A 25,374-nucleotide genomic window follows, 5' to 3' on the forward strand; every position below is an offset into this window, starting at 1 on the left:
GTGCCTATCATCCAGTCACCAAGAATGGTGCGTAAAGTCTGGATAGATAGATAGATAGCTTGGTAGGGTTCCATTGTTACCTGACCCAGGAGTAACAATTGAACGCAGAGTCAAGTTGGTTGGAAGTGACTCCTACACGAATATATAGTTGGAAAGTATGTAGTGAGAAGGTCGCCTCCGAGGATAGGACAGTCTCACTGGTTCAAATAGTCATGCTTGATACATGCCTAATTCACATTTCCTTTGCTGGCTTTACAATGTAAATATTGTATTTAGTTAGTCAGACAGGATGTTACTCTTACCTGTCCAGGCAGATTTTTGTTTGGCAGAGGTTGCATTGATTTAAATGCACCTATTGTGTGTAGAAAACTTTGTGAATATGTGTACAGCAGAGATGTATATATATATTTTTTTTTATCACGTAATTTATTATGTCTATTGACTGTGTACATTTGTTATTTCCCTTTTCCCCCTTCCCAGGTTAGTGGGATACTCCATTGGAAATTTTTGAGAAAGAATTTTTGAAGGGGCAGCTGCCCTGAACCAGTGAGGACATGGTTTGAGAGTATTGTTTTTGGCTCTGTCTGCCTATCAGAGGAGCAGCAGGCAAATTGTGTATTGCTTTCTGCTTAACAGAGGGCAGGATCTGTGAGTTAGGTCTGCTCATGGTGCTCAGTGTGTGATTCATCTGGTCTAGGGAGTGTTTCAAACTGGTCAAATATGGAGTCATATTAGACAGTGGAGGAAACCAGGCCAATGGGTGAACAGGTTTTGATACAGCCTCAATGATTGGCACAGACGGGTTGTCTCGGTGCATTCTTGGGTGTGGTATAAAAGCCAGGAGCACATGTGCTCCGGGGTCTTTGGCTGGGGAGCAGAGTCCCGGAAGGAGGGTGGCGCCTCCTCCTCTGTAGCAGGTGGCCCGTGGTCACAGGCAGTCGGCCTGGGGACCAGAAGGAAGGAGCTGAACCCAGAGGTCCAGGAGAACTGACTGGAGGGGTTGAGACACTGGAGACCAGTGGCGGCTGGTGCTCAAAATTTTTGGGGGGGGCGCAAAAAGAAAAATGTAATAGGTATTGCTTCGCGCCAAAAAACGCAGTAAAAAAATTGCGTGACTTTGAAGTTGTGCCCCCTTCAATGCAATGAACACTGTGCTGTGCCCCCTTCAATGCAATGAACAATGTGCTGTGCCCCCTTCAATGCAATAAACACTGTGCTGTGCCCCCTTCAATGCAATAAACACTGTGCTGTGCCCCCTTCAATGCAATAAACACTGTGCTGTGCCCCCTTCAATGCAATGAACACTGTGCTGTGCCCCCTTCAATGCAATAAACACTGTGCTGTGCCCCCTTCAATGCAATGAACACTGCGCTGTGCCCCCTTCAATGCAATAAACACTGTGCTGTGCCCCCTTCAATGCAATGAACACTGTACTGTGCTCCCTTCAATGCGATGAACAATGTGCTGTGCCCCCTTCAATGCAATGAACACTGTGCTGTGCCCCCTTCAATGCAACGAACACTGTGCTGTGCCCCCTTCAATGCAATAAACACTGTGCTGTGCCCCCTTCAATGCAATAAACACTGTGCTGTGCCCTCTTCAATGCAATAAACACTGTGCTGTGCCCCCTTCAATGCAATAAACACTGTGCTGTGCCCCCTTCAATGCAATGAACACTGTGCTGTGCCCCCTTCAATGCAATAAACACTGTGCTGTGCCCCCTTCAATGCAATAAACACTGTGCTGTGCCCCCTTCATTGCAATAAACACTGTGCTGTGCCCCCTTCAATGCAAGAAACACTGTGCTGTGCCCCCTTCAATGCAATGAACACTGTGCTGTGCCCCCTTCAATGCAATAAACACTGTGCTGTGCCCCCTTCAATGCAATGAACACTGTGCTGTGCCCCCTTCAATGCAATGAACACTGTGCTGTGCCCCCTTCAATGCAATGAACACTGTGCTGTGCCCCCACAATGCAGAGTTCAGCGTGCATGCCCCTTTCAATGCAGAGCGCCACAGCATTGTCCCCAATCACTGCAGAGCGCCACAGCATTGTCCCCAATGATTGCAGAGTGCCCACAGCATTGTCCCCCAATGATCGCAGAGTGCCCACAGCATTGTCCCCCAATGATTGCAGAGTGCCACAACATTGTACCCCAATGATTGCAGAGTGCCCACAGCATTGTACCCCAATGATTGCAGAGTGCCACAGAATTGTACCCCAATAATTGCAGAGTGCCACAGAATTGTACCCCAATGATTGCAGAGTGCCCACAGCATTGTACCCCAATGATTGCAGAGTGCCACAGAATTGTACCCCAATAATTGCAGAGTGCCACAGAATTGTACCCCAATGATTGCAGAGTGCCCACAGCATTGTACCCCAATGATTGCAGAGTGCCCACAGCATTGTACCCCAATGATTGCAGAGTGCCACAGCATTGTACCCCAATGATTGCAGAGTGCCACAGCATTGTACCCCAATGATTGCAGAGTGCCCACAGCATTGTACCCCAATGATTGCAGAGTGCCCACAGCATTGTACCCCAATGATTGCAGAGTGCCACAGAATTGTACCCCAATGATTGCAGAGTGCCAGAATTGTCCCCCAATGATTGCAGAGTGCCACAGAATTGTACCCCAATGATTGCAGAGTGCCACAGCATTGTACCCCAATGATTGCAGAATGCCACAGCATTGTACCCCAATGATTGCAGATTGCCCACAGCATTGTACCCCAATAAATGCAGAGTGCCCACAGCATTGTACCCCAATGATTGCAGAGTGCCACAGCATTGTACCCCAATGATTGCAGAGTGCCCACAGCATTGTACCCCAATAAATGCAGAGTGCCCACAGCATTGTACCCCAATGATTGCAGAGTGCCACAGCATTGTACCCCAATAAATGCAGAGTGCCCACAGCATTGTACCCCAATAAATGCAGAGTGCCCACAGCATTGTACCACAATGATTGCAGAGTGCCACAGCATTGTACCCCAATGATTGCAGAGTGCCCACAGCATTGTACCCCAATAAATGCAGAGTGCCCACAGCATTGTACTCCAATGATTGCAGAGTGCCCACAGCATTGTACCCCAATAAATGCAGAGTGCCCACAGCATTGTACCCCAATGATTGCAGAGTGCCCACAGCATTGTACCCCAATAAATGCAGAGTGCCCACAGCATTGTACCCCAATAAATGGAGAGTGCCCACAGCATTGTCCCCCAATCAATGCAGAGACCAGCGTGCGTGCTCCCTTCAATTTAATGCACTTACCTGGCGGCGGGTTCTTCCCTCCTCGATCCAGTCCGTCCTCTCTGCGGCGGTGGCGGCGGCGGCGGGAAGGTGAGCGGCTTCTCCCTCGTCCTCCGAGCGGCGGTGACGGTGAGTGACTGACTCACGCACCGGCACCGCCCCCATTGTGACGTCAGGGATCGGATGTCCTGGATGATGATTGGTCCAGGCTGGAGACTGGACCAATCACAGCCAGGATATCAGAAAGTGGGGGTGTCAAATCGCAAAGACTTGCGCTCGGGTTACGCCCCCAGAAGGCAGCTGCGCCTCTTCTGGGACGTAAACCCCACCCCCCCCCCCTAGCCACCACTTCCATTACAGAGGCCGGCGAACCCAATTTTTTTTTGTAAAACTTTATTTGTTCGCTTTGTCATTTTTTTTTTTTTCCTTTTTTTTTTTTTTATTTTTTTTAGGGGTGCACGGGCCGCCACTGCTGGAGACCCTGGAAAAACAGTATCGTGAGTACAGGGGATCGTGTATAAGGGCCTGACCTGAGAGGGGGCCACTCTGGCGTAGTATAGTCAGAGGACAGGTGTCAGCTGGTGGGGTGAAAGGGGGTGCTAGGCGAGTACCCTGAAGATAGTTAATCAAGTCATCTACTCAGAAACTTAATCCTAAAATGCATCTAGTGGCAAGGTGAATATGCAGCTTGGCTGCATCTACAGGCAGGAGTCCTCATCTTTTCTGAATACAGATACTCCTCACTTAACGACCAGGTTCCGTTCTAGCAACCAGGTCGTTAAACGAATTGGTCGCTAAACAAGGAGCCACAAGTAATCAATATTTTAAGCATTCCTAACTACTGTACTGTACTGTATTCTGGGAAAAAAAAGGTCTGAACACAAAACTCCAACTCATCAAAGTTGTTTTATATGCATAAGTACAGAACAAAAATATAAACAACAAAAATCCTGTACATTACTGTATTGTACAGGATATAATGATGTACAGTGCCCAAATAAATAAACATATACTGTACAGTAGACATTTAGAGTAACATTTTAGTCATCAAATCCTTCAAAGGGTGATAGTGCTTCAGGGTCATCAGTGTCATCATTGAAATTACCAGCAGGGTCAAAAGTGTCATCATTGGAGTTACCATCAATGTCATCATTTGAATTACCAACAGGATCGACAGTGTCATCATTGGAGTTACCAGCAGGGTCATCGTTGTCATCATTGAAATTACCAGCAGGGTCGACAGTGTCATCATTGGAGTTACCAGCAGGGTCATCGGTGTCATCATTGAAATTACCAGCAGGGTCGACAGTGTCATCATTGGAGTTACCAGCAGGGTCATCGGTGTCATCATTGAAATTACCAGCAGGGTCATCGGTGTCATCATTGAAATTACCAGCAGGGTCGACAGTGTCATCATTGGAGTTACCAGCAGGGTCATCAGGAGTTGTAGATGAGGGAGAAGACGACAAGGAAATGATAGAACTGATAGGGGTAGCTTGCAAGAAGAATTCTGTTAAGGTGCTCTTTGTCATTTTCTTTTTCTCGTCATAAATTTCACGATAACATTGCATAAGTTCCTTCATCTGCCGTTCCACTTTAGAGAACCTTTCAACAGTTGGGTCCATACCCTCTAATTGTAATAAAGCTGCATTCACTTTTGAGAAGACGCCAGCTAACCCCCTGACTATGAACTTCTTTGTTTCCTCCTTTTCTTCTTCTTCCTGTTCTAAGTTTTGCAGTGCTTCCAACTCTATTAAATCTTCATTACTTAGCTCTCTCTCATCAAATTCCACTAATTCTTTAATATCTGTCACTTCAATATCTAAGTCAAGCATGTTAGCAAGTTGCACACTTTTTTCATTTATAACTTCAACATCTGTTTCATCAAACCCTTCACTATTGTTCACAAAACGCTTTAAGCATTTTTTTCCATATACCCTGTATACACTTTTCTGTTACTTTATCCCAAGCTGATGCAATGTTTTTTATGCAGTGCAAAATGTTGTAAGCTTTCCAAAAATCACGAAGGGTAACTTCATCATTTTCAGTTGCTGCTACAGCTTTGGAAAAGGTGGTGTGCAAATAGTAGGCCTTAAATGTTGCAATTGCACTCTGATCCATGGGTTGTAGGATAGCAGTTGTGTTTTTAGGCAGATACACTACCTTTATGTCTGGATATAGGTCATCCAGATGCTGGGGGTGGCCTGGGGCATTATCAAGCAGGAGGAAAAATTTAAAGGGTACACCCTTTTACACACAATAATGCCTGACTGAGGGTATGAAGCAATTGATGAACCAGTCATCAATTAAAGCTTGTGTCATCCATGCTTTGTTATTTGGACGATAATAAACAGGCAGTGTGTGCTTACTAACCTGCTTCAATGCACGTGGGTTCTGTGAACGATAAATGAGGAGAGGCTTTAACTTGAACCCAGGAACATTTCCCCCCAACAACAACGTGACCCTGTCTTTAAAAGCCTTTAAACCAGGCGTTGTTTTATCTTCTTTGTGTATGTAGGACCTTTCGGGCATTTTTTTCCAGAAAAGTCCAGTTTCATCCACGTTAAATATCTGCTCGGGACAGTAGCCACCTATTTCGATGATTTTATCAAATTCAACCACAAATTTTTCAGCTGCTTCCACATCTGCACTTGCAGCCTCACCACTGATTCTCCGACTGTGGAGGTTGAATCTGCCACGAAACCTTTGAACACATCCATGACTTGCTGTAAATGTTTTAGTCGATTCTTCTCCTTTGTGCACATTCAAACTGTCAAAAATACTGCGTGCTTTGGTTTGAATCAATAAAAGACTCATTGGCATTCTTTTTTCTATTTGGTCATCAATCCATACCGCCAGCAATTTCTCCATTTCATGAATGAGGCCTTTCCGCTGCCTAGTTATTATGGCTTGATATCCTGTCAATGCTTTTACAGCCTCTTTCACTCTATCCTTATCCTTTAGAATTGTTGAAATGGTAGAATGTGCAAGTTCCAATTCCCTTGCTATTTCTTTAAATTTCTTTGCAACCTCATAGTCCTTAATGATCTTCATTTTCATACCAAGATCAATAGATTTTCTTTTTTTCAGAGCACTTTCTGCAGGTACATGCACACTTTTTCTCTTTTCTGAGATGGTATGGGCAATACCTGTACAGTACAAGCACACATTACATTACAGTACATAAAGCCATAAAACAGTACAAAGAACACTGGAAGTGGAATTGAGGAGAACTGAGTACAGTACAGTACTGTACATACCTGTAAAACAGCAGGCTGGGAGTGAAAACGAGGCTGATGCAGAGTGATGACATAACATCCTGCGTGGGTCGGGAGAGGCAGTCGTAAGTTTGAGCGGTCGTAAAACAGGTAAGTCGTTAAACGAGGAGTATCTGTAGTTCAATTTTGGAGTATTCCACTCTTCCCTTCTCCTATCCCTATTTAAAATAAAACCACAAAAACAACTACAACCCCTAGACTGTTTATTCACTGAGCCAGGAAGAGATTAGGTAAATTGTGCATGCTGCAATTGCTAATGGTATCCCAGGGGGATCCCAAGGTGCACATTCTAGAGGTCCTCAAGGGGCAGTGCTCCACTTGGACAGCAGAAGCTGCCTGTAAAAGGCACATTACCCATATGCCATTCTAAAAGATTGTTTTTTTTTGGTGAGGCACTTGACCAAATAGGTCACAGGTGGGAAGGTTTTACTTCCTCAGAGAAAGGTTAAAAAGCACTCTCCTTCAGGAGCCCATAGCTTTTTTAAACACAGAGTACCCGCATGCTCTAACTAGGCTTTGACTTCAAAATCTAAGTTCAGCCTTCCTTTTGGCACAAGGTTTGTTCCTCAAACAATCTTGCAACAATCTTGCAAATAAAGGGACACCCTCACTCCTGAGAGTAGAGGGATGTATGTTATAGCTCTGGGTCCCAGATGTCCCAGACTTATGAGTTTATGGTTTTAAAGGGGTACAAGATAGCTTGTACAAGATAGAATGCTTAATCCTTCACTGCTTTCTTCTTTCAAATCAACCAAGAACTGTCCATGTCTGGACTGTCTGGATGTCATGTCAAAACTGTCAGATTTTCTGCCTCATGTCCCAGGGATTTGTTGTACCAGTACCACCGCAGGACAGATTCACGAGATTCTATTCAAACCTCTTCAGGATACCAAAGCCCAATAGGGGTATTCTTCCTGTCCTGGACCTTAAATCCTCCACCAAATTCCTTCAAATTCCAGAATTTTGCATGGAATCCACAAAGTCAGTTTTGCTTCTTTGAGATAAGGGGAATACATGACATCTGTGGACATTCAAGTTGCGTATCTGCATGTTTTCATTTACCAACTTCATCAGCGATTTATACAGTTTGCAGTGGCAGACAACCACTTCCTGCTTGCTGTGCTGCCCTTCAGCCTACCCTCTGCTCCCAGAGTCCTAGCACTATTGCTTTCACATTTCAGAACTCGGGGCATCCAAGTGACAGGTCATTTAAACAACCTTCTTCTGAATGATTCATCCCCCTTGCAATCTCAGCAAATGTCCAAAAGACAATTCAACTGCTCCAAGCCTTGGCTGAATGATCAATTTCAAAAAATCTGCTCTCCTGACTTCTCTGTGCCTAGAATATTTGGGCCTGGTCCTGGATACATCCCAAGCAAAAGTCTTTCTTCCAAAAAAGAAAGTTTTTTCTCTGAGAGAACATGCTCAACAACAGAGATACAAGAGAGATTCTGGGTCTAGTGGTCGCCTCCTGCCAGGAACTACCTTTAACCCAATTCCACTCAAGAACTCTCCAAAAAAACATTCTGTCAGCGTGTACAAAGCAGGTTCTTTCCCTGGACCTACCCATGCTCCTATCCAGCCAAGCAAGAATGTCCTTGTCCTGGTGAATCACTACTGCAGCTCTAGCAGTGGGAAAATCTTTCCTTCCTTATGCCCCGTACACACGTGCAGATTATCTGAAGACTTTGTCTTCAGATTTACCTTTTCTATGTAGTGCAAGGGCCTGCCGGATTGCATACAAATTGAAAGTGTTTAGGTTTGACCTCATATTATATGGTTTTGGTAAGTCTGCAGACAAAAGTCTTCAGATAATCTGCACGTGTGTACAGGGCATTACAGTTGGAAAGTTCTTTCAATAGATACAAGTCTGTCAAGCTAGGGAGGAGTCTCCCAATTCTTGACAGTTCAGGGAACATGGTCAGGAGAGAAAACTAAATTCCCCATCAACATTTTAGAGCTCAGAGCAGTCAGGTTGTACCTCCAGCACTGGACCCCCCCCCCCTTCTAAAGGGACGCCCAATTCGGGTACAGTCAGATAATGCCCCCACAGTGCATATATCAACTATCAAGGAGGTACAAGGAGCCTAGCTGCATTGAAGGAAGCAAACTACATTCTCTTGTGGAAACTCACTGTCTAAGGATTCCTGCAGTCCAGACCCCAGGAGTTGACAATTGGCAAGCAAATTATCCCAGCCTCCATCATTTAGACCGGGGGGGTAGTCTTTTCATACAGATGTGTTCAATCTGATATGCCAAAGATAAGAGGTCTTTGGATATGTTTGTTTCCAGAATTATGGATCCTCTAGCTCTGGCTTCAAATGCTCTATTTTCGGTTTCAGTTTAGACTAATTTATGCCTTCCTTCCACTGCACATTCTGCCTTGCCTGCTCCCAAAAAATAGCAAGAGAGGGAAACAGTGATTTTACTTGCACCAAATTGGCCCAGAAAAACCTAGTACCTCCCTGTCCTCTTCCCAACAAACCAGACATCACAAGACCCACTATTCCACCCTTGTTTAAACAGCACAAATGTTGAAACTCAGTTCTTAAAGGACAGAGGGATCTCTGAGTCTGTGATTCCTACCTTACTGAAAGAAAGAAAGGTTACATCCAGCAAAATCTATTATCGTACCTGGAATTATTATTTTGCCTCGTGTGAGGGCAGTCAATGCAGTCCCAGATATTACACTGTGCCTTACATTCTGGCCTTCCTACAAACAGGTCTTGAGCAGAATGGGCAGGTATAAGTCTTATCAATCCTTTTTTAAAGCCCCTGGGTTCTTACTTCCTTGTAAAAACCTTTAGTTAAGGTGTTTCTCATGTTAGGACCCCCATTGCAGCACCCTCGGCTTCCCTGGGACCTTCATTTGTTTTTCTCTGCCCTGTAGAAACCACTTTTTGAACCCATGAGGGATATTCCCTTGGAGATTCTTGCCAGCAAAGTAGACTTTTTGGTAGTCATCAAGTTTATCAGATCTGTATCTGAACTGAAGGCTCTTTCATGTAGAGAGCCTTTCCTCAAACTTTACAAAAACAAAGCTGAATTATGCCCAATTCTATTATCCATGGTGTATAAATATGTGTTTTTTTACAGTGCTGCAATTTTATTTCTGAGTACATAGTGTAGCACCCTCCATGGTAGGTGCTAGAGAGAAAGTATAGTTCTGAGTCCTGTCTGCTTACCAGAAGGACTGCAGGTAAATATATGTTGTTCTCTGTCTACCAGAGAGCAGGGTCTGTTAGTGAGGTCTGCTCATTGTGCTCAGGTGCAACTCGTTCTGTCTGCAGAGTGTTTCACGCTGGTCCAATAGGGAGGCATATTGCAGACATGGGAGTAAGTCACACATGTGCAAGTCTCAAGCAAGTCCCAAGTTACAGTGGCGAAAAGCAAGCAAGTCAAGTCGAGTCCCTGCTAGAAGTCAAGCAAGTCAAGTCCAAGTCATTTATTTTGGTCAAGTCACAAATCAAGTCAAAATACTGATATACCCCATTTCTACCTTTAAATCAGTTAAAAGTCAGTGGTCAGGAAAGGTTTTGTTTTATTTTCAACATTAACAAAACTGCTTAGTGCTTTTTTCTTCGGCATATTAAAGAAACACTTTGAATGCCCAAACAGTTCAAAATCCTTCATCCGGTCATGTTTCAACACCACAGTCACTAAAAACATGTTAAGTATTTCTATTGTTAAACAGCCAGTGTCCTAAAAATCAGAACACTCTGAGGTGTTTTAAGTGGCTGTGGTGTCAGAAACATAACAGGCATATTCATTTTGCTTTATCACATCTTGAGAAAATATTTAATAACTTAAAAAAGTAAAGTCATTTCGAGTCATATGTCTCAAGTCAAAGTCAAGTCTCAAGTCATGAATACCAAGTTAAAGTCAAGTTGAGTCTTTTATTAATTTTAGTCAAGAAAGTCTCAAGTCCTCAAACTTGTGACTTAAGTCAAGTCATGTGACTCGAGTCCCCCACCTCTGGCATATTGGACAGTAGGAGGAAACCTGACAAATGAGCGCACAGGCTTTTGTTACAGCCCTGGTCATTTGGCAGAGGAAAAGTGCCTCGGTGCATGCTGGGATACTGTATAAAAGCAAGGAGCACATGTGCTTGGGGTCTTTCGGCTAGGTAGTGGAGTCCCGGAGGGGGGGGGGGGGGGGCGGCTGCCTCCTCTTCTGTAGAGGTGCCATGCAGCCTCAGGTAGTCTACCTGAAAGCCTGGAGGGTGCTAGTTAAGAACTAAACCCAGAGGTCCAGGGAAGCTGACTGAAGTGGAGACGCTGGAGGATCTGATTCTGCAGTACAGTGAGTACAGATTTGTGTCAAGGGGCCTGACCTAAGGGGGGCCACCCCTGCAGCTAGAAGAGTCAGTGGAGGGGAATCAGTAAAGGGGAAGCTAGTGAGTGTCCCGTAGATAATGTAGATTCACCAAGTCTATTGCTTGAGAGAAAAGAGCAAAGAGACTTAACCATTTCCTTGCATGTGGAAGTATGGATTAAGCAGTGCAGCTGCTTCCACAAGCAACCTGGTGAGGCCAAGTGAGAGTTGTCCTTATCCACTGTGAATAGTTACAGTTGGAGTATACCACTATTCCCTTCCCCCATCCAAGTTCCAAAATAAACACTAAAAATCAATATCCCTGGACTGTTTTTGTGTGACGAGCCTTCAGGAGTAAGGAGGGATGTGTGAACTGTTCCCAAAGTGACTGTGTGCTGGTAATCAGAGGAGGCCTAACAAGTCATCAAACAACAAGCCCTATGGGGACAGTGCTACAATAGCGCAGTACTATATTATTGGTGTATTATGTTTGCATTTATTTACACTTTTAAAGAACTTGTTACTACAATTAAACTCCCCTGAAAAAATCTGCATTACTTTAGCACTTGTGACACCTACAGGCTTGAATTAATTTTACATACTGGTATTTTTTTTATGTCTTTTTTTGAAAATGCAAAATTTTGGGCTGAAATGTATTTTTTCCAGTTTGTTTTATTCTCAAGTCACATTATTCACCAACAACACACATGGGTTTTCCATATTTACTTTTTTTAGCTCTTAAAGTCACAATGGGCGATCTGTCTCCCACTCTTTCAAGGACATCGTATATCAGATATTTGGGTCGGTTTCACTTTGTGTTTATGTGACCTGTTTCTTTTAAATATTTTTTTTGTCAAAGTTACCAAGATTGACCTTTATACAGCTTCTATGTTACAACTAGGGATAGTAACCTAATTTATATTAAATTTAATTCTGGTATATGTTCATTCAATGTTCTTATAGTTCTATACAGATGCTTCAAACTGGGAATCCAAATGCACTATAAAGCTCTTGAGGATCATGTAAGAGGAAAATCAAGGACATCACAGGAATTACTGATACACTATATATTACAAGGGGCAACCACAGTGGAGTCTGTAAAAAAAACTTTCATGTTATAGAGATATACATAGTTCCTACAGATAAAAATAATAAGCTATACAGTACATCACCAAGAGTATAGTGTAAATATACCACATTTTATATTCATTGCAATTCACTGATAAAGTTTGAATACTACCCAGTTAGCCACACAGAGGGGACCAAAACCCAAGGAGCACCTTCAGGCTTTTTAAAGGCATAAGTTACACATCTAATTTCCATGGCAGAAGAGTAGAGCTGGAGATTTTTAGTGGAAAGTTTCTCTAAAAAAATGGTCTGCAAAAAATTAAAGTGGTTGTAAAAGCACAAGGTTTTTTACCTTTAGTTTGCAGCAGCCCCCCAGGCCCTCCCTAATATTTACCTGAGCCCCCTCTCATTCAGTGATGTCCACGAGAGCCTTGCCTCTCCGGGGACTCACACTCCTGATTAGCTTTTGCACAGTGAGCCAATCACAGCCAGTAAGCCAATCAGGAGCTGGGGGGGGGGGGGCCAAGTCGGGAATCAGTGTATGAATAGACACACAGAGCCATGGGTTGGGAGAGTGCCTGCTTGGGTGGACCCAGAGCAAGCTACGTGCTGTGGGGGCACCCGGCAGGAAGGAGGAACCAGGAGTACCAGCGTGGGAGCTGAGAAGAGGAACATCTGGGCTGCTCTGTGCAAAACCATTACACAGAGTGGGTAAGTATCACATGTTTGTTATTTTAAACAAAAAAAAGAACAAGACTAATATCGCTTTAATAGCAACTAAGCCCACCATTATTATCACAAAGTGCTACCTATGTTTGATCAACTTAGCCCTAAACACAATGTTACATTCTATAATTTCATACAGGATTCTTCTGACTACTTTTTATATGTCATTGTTCTCTAGTGTCCAGGGCCAGAAAAAAAGTCATAAGAAGAAGGAGGAGCTTGAGAGTTTTTGGGCATTGAAAAAGTTTTCTTCACAACACAACTGACTAACCTGTTAGTAATGGGCAATAATGTATTGCTATTTTAGGCCACTTTCGGTAATGTCTTTTGCAGTTTTAGGTAAATCTAATGATTTTTAAATTTTTAAGAGTAAAATTCGAAGATTTATTATTCAAAGTCTCTACAGGCCCCACAAGGTACTCAAAGCAATGCAGTGCACATATGCTGGAGCATCTACATTCCCCATTTATCAATGCCATGCTTTCTTGAGCTTTGTAACCTGTTTACCTGTGTATGACCTTTCATGACCACTTGTTTAATTATTTTTGTGATATATAACTGCTCATCTTGTTTCACATTTAAATGTATACCGACTATAAACTCATGCTGCCCGTCCAAACCTAAACGTATTATTCAACAATTAATATATCCTAAACTTAGCCTAATATACAATATGGAAACCCAAATGTATGCCTTACAATGCACCTTCATCACTTGCAGTCAAGGTTTGCCCAGTAACCAGAGTATGCAAGAGACTTATTCCTCCTTTGCAACAGATTTTTTTCTAATCCAAAATGGCTCTTAGTGCCGGTTCACACTACGTCGCTCCGACTTCGGGGCGACCTGTGAAGTCGCGTTCAGCGCGACTTGCACGGACTTCATAAAATGAATGTCTATGCAAGTCGCCTCCAGGTCGCCCCGAAGTAGTACAGGAACCTTAGAACCTTTTTCTAAGTCGGAGCAACTTGTGTCGCTCCTATTAGAACGGCTCCTGTACCGCACAATGGGAGTGTGACAGACCGCGACTTGCCAGGCTGACAAGTCGCGGTCCAAGTCGGACTAGTGTGAATGCGGTCTTATAGTCACGGGTTCAGAGACCATAATTTTGCTTTGCCAGCTGTTTACCAATAATATATTAGTTGTGACTAATGTGGCAAATCTGGGGGCCACACAACCTGGCAGCATCATGCAGTTTAATCCATACCTTGGTAAAGATTTAATAGAGTCCATGCAACCCACTGGTGCCACTTAAACAATTGTACATAAATGTAATGGCCTCAATGTAAATAATCTTTTTAAGGTGCAGCAAATATAAAGGCAACCATATCTGCTTATTACATATGCAACCTGTGCGTCCTGTTTAGTGGTTTTGCCCAGTGATTTTGCTTCTTTTTTTTTTGTTCTCTAACTGCAAGTCTGTCAGTATACACGGACTAAAGAATAAACTGTATAGCTAACTGATTTTATTTTAACAGTTGTCCAGCAGGGATGCTGCTATTCATCATATTCTACCAGAGGGAGAATCTACAAATCTGTATATAAATAGAAATATTGATGAGTAAGCATATGAAGGAAAATAGGTATAAACATATGTTATATGTCTGACTTTTTTGTAATAGACAGAACTATGGACCATGCTTTCCCAGTGTTGCTGTCCATCCAGGCCTGACTAATTCTTATGAACTACAAAAAAGACTATTCTTGTTTCTTCTAAAGAAGCAGCTTTTGGGCAATTTATTGGAAGTGAAAAAAGACACAAGGTAAACCAGGTAGTTTGTGCAAAATCAATAGAAATAATAAGTAGGAGACTTTCTAAGCTTTCCAATACCTAGATGTGGATGGCTTTGGCGCTGCTGAGTTTGTGAAGTTGTCAACTTGGTTCCTGGACAATCAAATTTATTTAATATCGTTTAGCAGTTCTTTTTTTATTTACCTGACTTTTTTCATCTGTGTTTCCATCGGGAAATTCATCTTCACCTTCTTCTTTTTCATACATATCCCCATTTATTTGCTTCAGATTTTCACCATTCACATTCGCTGAATTAAAATGTTGGTCTTCCTCCTGTAGTTCAGCTTCATAATTAACATCATCTTCTATGAAGTTGTTTAATTTTTGATGACTGGCCTCCACTTCATGACTTAGAATGCCATTCTCCTCATTTTCATCTGGTGGGATGTCATCATGACCAAAGTCGTCTGCTGCAGCTTCTTCTTCATCGGCAGCTTCTCCACCATGAGCATCTTCATGATCCTGTACCTCCTCCTCAACAGTTTCTGCCACTCTCTGTAACAGAACACACAGTCACAATGTCACTGTCATTTGGGGAGAAAAGCCTGCACAAAGTAAGTGCCATACTTTTTAAAGCTGAAGTTTAGCAAAACAAAAAAAAAAAAAAATATCTATAGCTTTACCAGTAAAGAAGTACACTATATTGTCAAAGGTATTTGGATGCCTGCCTGAACACACACACATAAACTCTAATGGCATTCCAGTCTTAGTCCGTAGGGTTCAATATTGAGTAGGTCCACCCTTTGCAGCTACACCAGCTTCAACTCTTCTGGGAAGGCTGTCCACAAGGTTTAGGAGTGTGTCTATGGGAATGTTTAACCATTCTTCCAAAAGCGCATTTGTGAGGTCAGGTACTGATATTGGATGAAAAGGCCTGGCTCACAGTCTCCCCTCTAATTCATCCCAAAGGTGCTCTATAGGGTTGAGGTTAGCAAAAATGCTGCTGCCAGGGGGAAAGGCTTCTAGGAGAGTTTTTGAAATGTCCTGCACCAATAGGAAGTAGCCCCATGCTTAAATCATATGGCACTGGGGTTTCAGCTCCAGAAGAAACCACTCCAGCAAAAATAGCACGTAACTTTATCAGTACTATTATGAGAGATATTTGTGCTAAGCACTGGGAACAGGTTACCTCCAAACATTGATGAAGCTTGAGGGGTCTCAATGGCTGCTCTAATCATGCTCCAGGGGGCCCATGCAGCCATCTTGTCACATTAGATTTTACACCAGGCACCAGACTGCTGTGGTCCTACCATTTAGGGGCGAGTTCTTCCCCAGCCATCTCTGCTGTCATTATCATAGAGCCGGCAGTGGGAGGCAGGACAGTCCTGGATGGAGGGAAGAGCTTCCCAAGTTAACGAGCAGGTAATTAGTTGCTTGGATGCAGGGTGGTCATAGCAACCAATCACCAGCTTGCAGCTCCTGCCCTCCATCCAGACCTGCTGTGCCTCCCACCTTCTGATGTGTCTCTGTAAGGTAGGGCGGGGGGAAGCAATATGAAAGAGGGGCTGAGGACACCAGTGTGAAGCAGGGTGAGGATTATAATGTGGGGGGCTGAGGATTGTAATGAGTTTGGGCTGAGGACTGCAATGTATAGGGGGGCTGAGGACTGCAATGTGGGGGGAATGAGGACTGTAATGTGGGGGGATGAGGACTGCAATATGGAGATGCTGAGGGCTGCAATATGGGCTGCCTGAGGACTGTAATGTTGGGGGGGGGGGCTGTGGACTATAATGTGGGAGAGCTGAAAACTGTTATGTGGGGGTGCTGAGAGCAGTAATATGGGGAGGGGCTGACAACTGCAATGTGAGGAGGTAAGGACAGTACCATGGAGGAGTTGAGAACTGTAATGTGGGGAGAGGACTGAGGACAGTAATGTGCAGGAGGGGCTGAGACCTATAATGTGGGGGGGGGGGAGGGGGAGCTGATAACTGTAATGTGTGCAGGGCTGAGGCCTGTAATGTGTAGAGTGGTGAGTACAAAAATGTGGGAATAAAAAGAAAAGAGAAGGCGCCTGGCCCTTTAAATAAAAGATTGTTGAACCTGCTGCCCTTTTAATTGTAATAAAACAATAAATAGGTATATATCATAGGTAAAAAGGCGCTGGTAATCTTAATATATCACGTGTTATAAAAATTAATAGGTGATTTAAAGTGTAATATATGTGATTAAAAATTGCTACAAATATATATATGATCTACTATTGGTGCAATTAGCAAAGAAAAGTGCATACCAGTGCAATTTCAATTCAGAAGTGTTTGTGCTTCTCAAAGTAAATTAATCCACAAAGGTGTGGATCAGTGAACCAATAAATAGATATATAAAGAATTCCATACAAAAATCACATAAGAATATATAAAAATATAAATATATAAATGTGCTCCAAGTAGTGTTTAAAAATCCAGGCAATAGCATGCAATCAAAATTGTGCTTGGTGGATTCTTATTAATCCCTTCACAGTGCTCCAGGTGCTGGGATGTGACAACCGTCAATTAAGAAGTGCTTGTGCTTCTCAAAGTAAATTAATCCACAAAGGTGTGGATCAGTGAACCAATAAATAAATATATAAAGAATTCCATACAAAAATCACATAAGGATATATAAAAAAATCACATAAGAATATATAAAAAAGTATAAATATATAAATGTGCTCCAAGTAGTGTTTAAAAGTCCAAGCAATAGCATGCAATCAAAATTGTGCTTGGTGAATTCTTATTAATCCATTCACAGTGCTCCAGGTGCTGGGATGTGACAACCGTGGCCTCTTACCAGCTAGCAGCAGGTCACAAGGACCCCCAACGCCTGTGATCCCTTTATTGGGTGGATCAGACCTCTCCTCGATTGCTTGGATCTCTGGCTCCTATATTACTCGAGTTGGACCATGTAGTCCCCCCATACACATAAAGATATAGAAGAACAAATAGCCTCCAATAGTGAAATACTGTTTTATTCTCCAAAAAACATACACTATAAGGTGACAATTAGCCTCTTACTATTTGTTGTGCCCTCCTGGCACTGGGCAATTCGGCAGTACAAAATCGTTTTTTTGGGTCTTAGGAAGATATTCTCCGGGGATCTGCAGCACCCTGTATCTCCTTTCCCCCTTTCTTTGTATTGCAGCGGTGGATGTGTATCCCAGCCTCTGTTCCGAATGCCTCTGTGTGTTACTTCCGGGTTAGCATTGACCACAATGCATTTCGCTTAACGAGCGTCCTCAGAGACTGCCTGAGGACGCTCGTTAAGCGAAATGCATTGTGGTCAATGCTAACCCGGAAGTAACACACAGAGGCATTCGGAACAGAGGCTGGGATACACATCCACCGCTGCAATACAAAGAAAGGGGGAAAGGAGATACAGGGTGCTGCAGATCCCCGGAGAATATCTTCCTAAGACCCAAAAAAACGATTTTGTACTGCCGAATTGCCCAGTGCCAGGAGGGCACAACAAATAGTAAGAGGCTAATTGTCACCTTATAGTGTATGTTTTTTGGAGAATAAAACAGTATTTCACTATTGGAGGCTATTTGTTCTTCTATATCTTTATGTGTATGGGGGGACTACATGGTCCAACTCGAGTAATATAGGAGCCAGAGATCCAAGCAATCGAGGAGAGGTCTGATCCACCCAATAAAGGGATCACAGGCGTTGGGGGTCCTTGTGACCTGCTGCTAGCTGGTAAGAGGCCACGGTTGTCACATCCCAGCACCTGGAGCACTGTGAATGGATTAATAAGAATTCACCAAGCACAATTTTGATTGCATGCTATTGCTTGGACTTTTAAACACTACTTGGAGCACATTTATATATTTATACTTTTTTATATATTCTTATGTGATTTTTTTATATATCCTTATGTGATTTTTGTATGGAATTCTTTATATATTTATTTATTGGTTCACTGATCCACACCTTTGTGGATTAATTTACTTTGAGAAGCACAAGCACTTCTTAATTGACGGTTGTCACATCCCAGCACCTGGAGCACTGTGAAGGGATTAATAAGAATCCACCAAGCACAATTTTGATTGCATGCTATTGCCTGGATTTTTAAACACTACTTGGAGCACATTTATATTTTTATATATTCTTATGTGATTTTTGTATGGAATTCTTTATATATCTATTTATTGGTTCACTGATCCACACCTTTGTGGATTAATTTACTTTGAGAAGCACAAACACTTCTGAATTGAAATTGCACTGGTATGCACTTTTCTTTGCTAATTGCACCAATAGTAGATCATATATATATTTGTAGCAATTTTTAATCACATATATTACACTTTAAATCACCTATTAATTTTTATAACACGTGATATATTAAGATTACCAGCGCCTTTTTACCTATGATATATACAAAAATGTGGGAGCTGAGATCAGTAATGTGGGGAAGCTGAGAACTGTAATGTGGGGGAGCTGAAAATTGCAATGTGGAGGGCTGAGGACAGAAATGTGGGGAGGCTGAGAACTGTAGTGTGGGGGGGGGGGCTGTGGACAGTAATGTTGGGGGATGATATGAAAGGGGCAGAGTAAACTGCAGTAAAGGGGGAAAAGGACAGTATTGTTGGGGGCGTTGATATCAAGGGAGTGTGAGAAGGGGGAGCTGAGGACATTGCTGTGAAGGGAAGTCCTTGACCTTTTTTTTAAAATTGCACTGCACCAAGCTTCAGCACCATGTGGTTTGGCATGTGTGAAAAGGCACTACAGGTGCTGATGTGCGGGGTGCCATCAAGAATTAATGGTACCCCTGTGCATCTGCTATAGGGCAGCACTTTCCCATGTGGCTCAGGAATAGGTGCAAGTGTGTTCTCCAGCTGCAAAGATGGGAACCTAGCCTAAGAGGAGAGGGGGGGCTGTGATAGGAAGGATCTGAGCCATTGTGCAAAAATGTGATTCTGACCTCTGCTGGAAGAAAATTTTATTGACTGGACCTCTATGAATTTTAATTCAATACTCCTGTTTACACTGTGTCACTGGGAAAGGCACCCAGCGTAGGTAATAAGAAAACTCAGAGGGCCTGGGCCAGCCAGTCAGAAACAATAGAGCCCTTATAGTGTAGTCATTTTAACATAACAAAAACAAGATCTTGATAAAGATGTAGAGTGGATAGAGTAAGTGAGTATACAGGACAATAATAACTCACATCTGCTAAGGCTGCGGGGGAAAACAGAAAAGTGAGTGCACAACCTTAATATTGCATGTGTAGAAAATACACCCGTCTCCGAGAAGAAACTGTAAGAAAGGCGATCGCATTTGGATGCCCAGGGCTGGGCCAAATCTATTTCTTAGGAACGTTGAAGTGGTGATAGAAGAATAAAAGCAATTTGGGTGGAAGAGGTGTGGTACTAGGTGTGGTATTTTCATAAATATACTTTTCATGCCACTGATGACCTGTTGAGATCCATTTACCACTATTCCTGGGGCACCTTTGCAATCCAACTGGCCTTTCTATCGCACAAAAGATTATCACGGGAATTGCTTTTGAGATGCAGAGAGCCTTATCAAGCACAGTGACAACCCTGTGCCCAAGCCTTTCTGTAGTATTCTCTATTAAATAAGAGCTCACAAGTCAATCTGAGGAACAACAGCAATAGAGAACATCTCAGCAATTTCTACAGTCTAGGGAGATTTTTTGCAGATTTTAATCCTCTTTCATGTTCTAGTGTGTTATTTAGTTTACAACCAACCTCCTAATTACCAAATAAATACTCTGGGTTAAAATGAAGCAGGTGTTGTTTTTATGTTGCTTTTACCCTTACTAAACCTATAACACTAAAACATGCATAAGCTCAATGCTACAGAGAATGCCACAAAGCTTTGAACCACAGAACACACTCATGTTATCATCTCACTGAACATATAGGACGCCAACAGTTTGTGTTTTTCCTACTGCTGTGATAGTGAAAAACAGCCCCGGGAAGAAGAAAGTAGTTAAGAAGCACTACATTCTAAAAGATTTATCTAAAACAATGATACTGCTATGTGAGACTTCTCATTTATAATGAAAAAAAAAATGAATGAATGCAATATAAAGATGGGAACTCTTCATATGGCAAACTAGTATTTGGATCATCTTTCTGTTTGCACAGAAGATAAAGTGTATTTATGAGTATAGGTTATATGAACAGCTATGAATGTTGTTTTTCTAGCTGCAGTATCTAAAAAATTCAGTACTCTATAGTATTGCTTTCCATATACAAACAATTTTCATCTTTGCTGTGCAATATTCATTTACATTCAGTGCAGGAGCTCCTACAGCAGGTGTAACCATCAAAATGCAGATATAAATACTTAGGAAGAATTTCTGATTATTTGAATTGGAAATGGTTCTGGCCAGAGAACTGTCAATCATACATGCGTAATTCAACCATGTCATGTTGTCTCCTGGGCCAGTTACTTCAGCTAAGCAGAAGTGGTCTAGTTGCCCAAGCACATACAGTATGATTAGGGCAATGGATGATAGAGGGGAAGCTGCATAGAAACTGGGAAGTCCTTGGGAAAACAAAAGGGGTTAGCCAAAGGTCTTCTACCTTTTCTAATCAGTTTGTTAGCTAAAAATGCTCACTTGGACTATTGTGGGCTACAGGTGGTTTGGGTGACACCTAAACCACCAAAATAGCACAAAGTAGAAACGTATCAATAAGTGCCAATGGGCAGTGGGCACCCTGACAGGAATGGTGTCAACCTCTTCACTAACAGACATTATTCATGATGAAGGCTGATGTTACAGAATCCCTCAAGGATCCCTTCCAAGACTTCCAGGACCCCTACTCTCAGAATCCCTGCCAACATTTACAGAATCCCTTCCAGGATTTCCAGTGGTACTCACAGAATCCCTGCTAGGCCTTCCAGTGGTACTTTAAGAATCCCTGCCAGGACTTCCAATGGTACTCACAGAATTCCTGCTAGGACTTCCAATGCTACTTGAAGACTCCCTGCCAGGACTTCCAATGGTACTCAAAGAATCCGTGCTAGGACTTCCAATGGTACTTGAAGAATCGCTGCCAGGACTTCCAATGGTACTCACAGAATTCTTGCTAGGACTTCCAACGGTAATTGCAGAATCCCTGCCAGGAATTCCAGAGCTCCCAGTAATGACCCTGGGCATTTCCTCTGACCAGAAGTGTATATAAGGCCCAGACTTAGAAGTTGCTGGTGCTGTATCCTATTGTCAGCTATCTGAGAACATAGTAGCTAGCTATAATACTTGTCTGCCAGTTACCTGTTTGTTGATGACTTTGTTTAACCTGACTACTCTGCTCAGACCAAAATATGCTCTTATTTGTTGTCTGCCTGGAACCTTGCACAGAGCTAACTCTTTCTTGTCTAGAGCCCTTTATACAGTCTGGAAACTGTAGCCTATTCGCTACCCAGGTGTAAATTTGCAGTGAAGTAACCTACAACCACTGTGGATTTCAGCCCATCTCCACCATCAGGAGCTCTGGGGAAGAACAGCTGGCATTTAGATTGCATACCTTGGGTAAGCCCACATCACCTGCCAGGGGCACCATAACAAATTCATTTGTAGATGTACAGTGCCTTGAATAAGTATTCACACCTCTTGAAATTTTCCACATTTTGTCATGTAAATGTCACGTAAATGTATTTTATTGGGATTTTATGTGATAGACCAACATACAGTGGCACATATTTGTAAAGTGGAAGGAAAATGATAAATGGTTTTAAAATTTTTTTACAAATAAACATGTGAAAAGTGTGGCCTGCATTTTTTTATCAGCCTCCCTGAGTCAATACTTCGTAAAACCACCTGCAATTACAGCTACAAGTCTTTTTAGGTATGTTTCTACCAGCTTTGCACATCTAGAGAGTGACATTTTTGCCCATTTTTCTTTGCAAAATAGCTCAAACTCTGTCACATTGGAAAGAGAGCCTCTGGGAACAGCAATTTTTAAGTTTTGCCACAGACTCTCAATTGGATTTAGGTCTGGACTTTGACTGGGCCATTCTAACACGTGAATATGCTTTGATCTAAACCATTCCATTGTAGCTCTGGCTGTATGTTTAGGGTGGTTGTTCTGCTTGAAAGTGAACCTCCACCCCAGTCTCAAGTCTTTTGCAGACTCTAACAGGTTTTCTTCACTTATGACTAGTGAAAAAGTACTACGGTATATCTATATAAAAAAAAAAAACCCAAAGCTGCTCACACTACAATTGACAGCACATTGGCAGCATAAAACTCCATTCTTTGGATTCACATAAGCGTGGCTGCTACGGTATCTAAATCTACTTTTTCCGGTAAGCACATTATGCCCTTGGGTGGTAGATTTTCACATATGGATGATTGACACATGGACAAGAACATCGTTATCCTATATCACTATGATTGCACCAGGAATCTTCATATTCGTAATCTTGGATTTTCCCTTTTTTGACTTTCTTTTATATGTGATATGAACTTTTTAAATATATTTTTGTAATTTTTGTAGTGTTTGCACTTTGCACTTTAGAGTTTAAGACGTTATACACCAGACACAATAAGCTTCTTCATCCACTGTATTTTTAACGCTGCACTTTTATATTATATATTTCTTCTAAGATTGCCCTGTATTTGGCTCCATCTATCTTCCCATGAACTCTGACCAGCTTTCCTGTCCCTGCTGAAGAAAAGCATCCCCACAACATGATGCTGCCACCACCATGTTTCACTGTGGGGATGGTGTGTTCAGGGTGACATGCAGTGTTAGTTTTCTCATCTGACCAGAGCACCTTCTTACACATGTTTGCTGCGTGGCTTCTTACAAACTGCAAATGGGACTTCTTATGGCTTTCTTTCAACAATGGCTTTCTTCTTGTCACTCTTCCATAAAGACCAGATTTGTGGAGTGCACGATTAATAGTTGTCCTGTGGACAGATTCTCCCACCTGAGCTGTGGATCTCTGCAGCTCCTCCAGAGTTACCATGGGCCTCTTGGCTGCTTCTTTGATAAATGCTCTCCTTGCCTGGCCTGTCAGTTTAGGTGGACAGCCATGTCTTGGTACGTTTGCAGTTGTGTCATACTCTTTCCATTTTCGGATGATGGATTGAACAGTGCTCTGTGAGTTGTTCAAAGCTTGGAAATTTTTTGTATAACCTAACCCTGCTTTAAACTTGTCCACAACTTTATCCCTGACCTGTCTGGTGTGTTCCTTGGCCTTCATGATGCTGTTTGTTCCCTAAGGTTCTCCAACAAACCTCTGAGGTATTCACAGAACAGCTGCATTTATACTGAGAATAAATTACACACAGGTGGACTGTATTTACTAATTAGGTGACTTCTGAAGGCAATTTGTTCCACTAGATTTTAGTTCGGGGTATTAAAGGGGGCTAAATACAAATGCACGCCACACTTTTCAGATACTTATTTGTAAACAATTTTGAAAACCATTCATAATTTTCCTTCCACTTCACAATTATGTGCCACTTTGTGTTGGTCTATCATATAAAATCCCAATAAAATACTTTTATGTTTTTGCTCGTAACATGACAAAATGTGGAAAAATTCAAGGGGTATAAATGCTTTTTCAAGACACTGTATGATCAAAGTGTTTCCTAGCTAACCTTGCCACTTTGTGATCTGCTTCAACCAACCCTCAATTTACAGTCAAGAGTGTTATCAAGACATCAGGAAACAAGGGATATGATTTTTCGTCTGTGTACCATTTCCAAATGATCCATACTGGCAGGCCTATGGAGTAACGTAAAAGGTTTGTCATTGCAGGGTGCTAAACAAGAAAAAAATCGAAACCTTGCCTCATGACATGAAATTTGCTATGTATCTGCACATCAAATAAATGTTACTTCTTTATTAATAATGCCCAATGATAATTACTAATTTTCAGAAGGAGTCATTATATATATATATATATATATATATATATATAATGACTATATAGATATAGATAGATATAGATATATATATATAGATATAGATATATATAGATAATTACTAATTTTCAGAAGGAGTCATTAATTGAGATAAATAATGATCAATATTAAAAGCTTGTGCCACCAGACAACTTCTCAGTTTCAATAATAATGTTTACTAGGCTTTATCCACACATGGTTTTTCTCAGCATGCAGTAGAACACAGAAGAAAGTATCAAAAACATGGGTTTAGGCCCTGTTCACACTTAGCGGTTTGCGTATTTCATAAACGCTACGTGCTGCCGCCTAATATTGGACAGTAGCCCACCATATAAATTGACCCTCACAACCAAGGAACGTCAAACAGCACTTTTATATAGGAGGTGATATTGAACAGACTAATACTTTTATTTCTCTTAACAATTTAAATCACAATCTTAAGAATGCCACTCAAGACGTTCTACAAATGGTATTGCTAGAAAAAAAAACAGATACAGAAAACAGAACATCTCCAATTTTCTATCTTTTATAATAAATATAATAACATATCGCCTTTCCGCCACAGAACAACTTCATGAGCTCTCCTGAAGAAGTCGTTCTTTTGAACAAACATGTTGGTCAGGGTCTGGACAGGGGTTTGGGCTACATTCATACTCAAACAGTACTGAAATAGCTGGAAGTCTGCTGTGTGTCCAATGAAATTGCATTGAGAATACCTATAGTGCAGTTAAGCATTTGATATGAATGGTTACTTTTGTTTTATGGAATTTTGAAGCAATACTATTTGTAGAACATCCTGAGTGGGAATTTGTTTGTGATCAAGATATTTAAAGGAATATTAGGGATCCTTTTGTTCCATATCACCTTCTATAAAAAAGCAGTGTTTGACCTTACTTGGCTTTGGGATCTATTCATCTTGTGGGCCACTGTCCAGTTTGGGTGGAGGCACATGGTGTTTATAAAAAATCAAAAGAAATACATGTTTGTTGCTAATACAATGATGAAGAGACTTTTATTACTTTGGTTTTAGGGATGTAATATATTAGTATTATACAGATGTATAATTTCCTGTGAGAAA

At 42.0% G+C, this 25,374-nt stretch overlaps 1 protein-coding gene across 3 annotated transcripts in view; it reads right to left on the reverse strand.

Annotated features, from left to right (window-relative positions):
* DCDC2 (doublecortin domain containing 2) overlaps positions 1-25,374 on the reverse strand; it is a 279,474-nt gene that overhangs the window by 10,329 nt on the left and 243,771 nt on the right. For all 3 annotated transcript variants that reach the window (XM_082257352.1, XM_082257351.1, XM_082257353.1), the window contains exon 10: positions 14,580-14,930. In XM_082257352.1, the coding sequence (XP_082113478.1) occupies positions 14,580-14,930 (351 nt within the window). The remainder of the gene's footprint in view (positions 1-14,579; positions 14,931-25,374) is intronic.

The sequence above is a fragment of the Pelophylax lessonae genome (assembly GCF_965119305.1).
Source record: "Pelophylax lessonae genome assembly, chromosome: 5".
In the NCBI taxonomy this organism is placed as follows: Eukaryota; Metazoa; Chordata; class Amphibia; order Anura; family Ranidae; genus Pelophylax; species Pelophylax lessonae.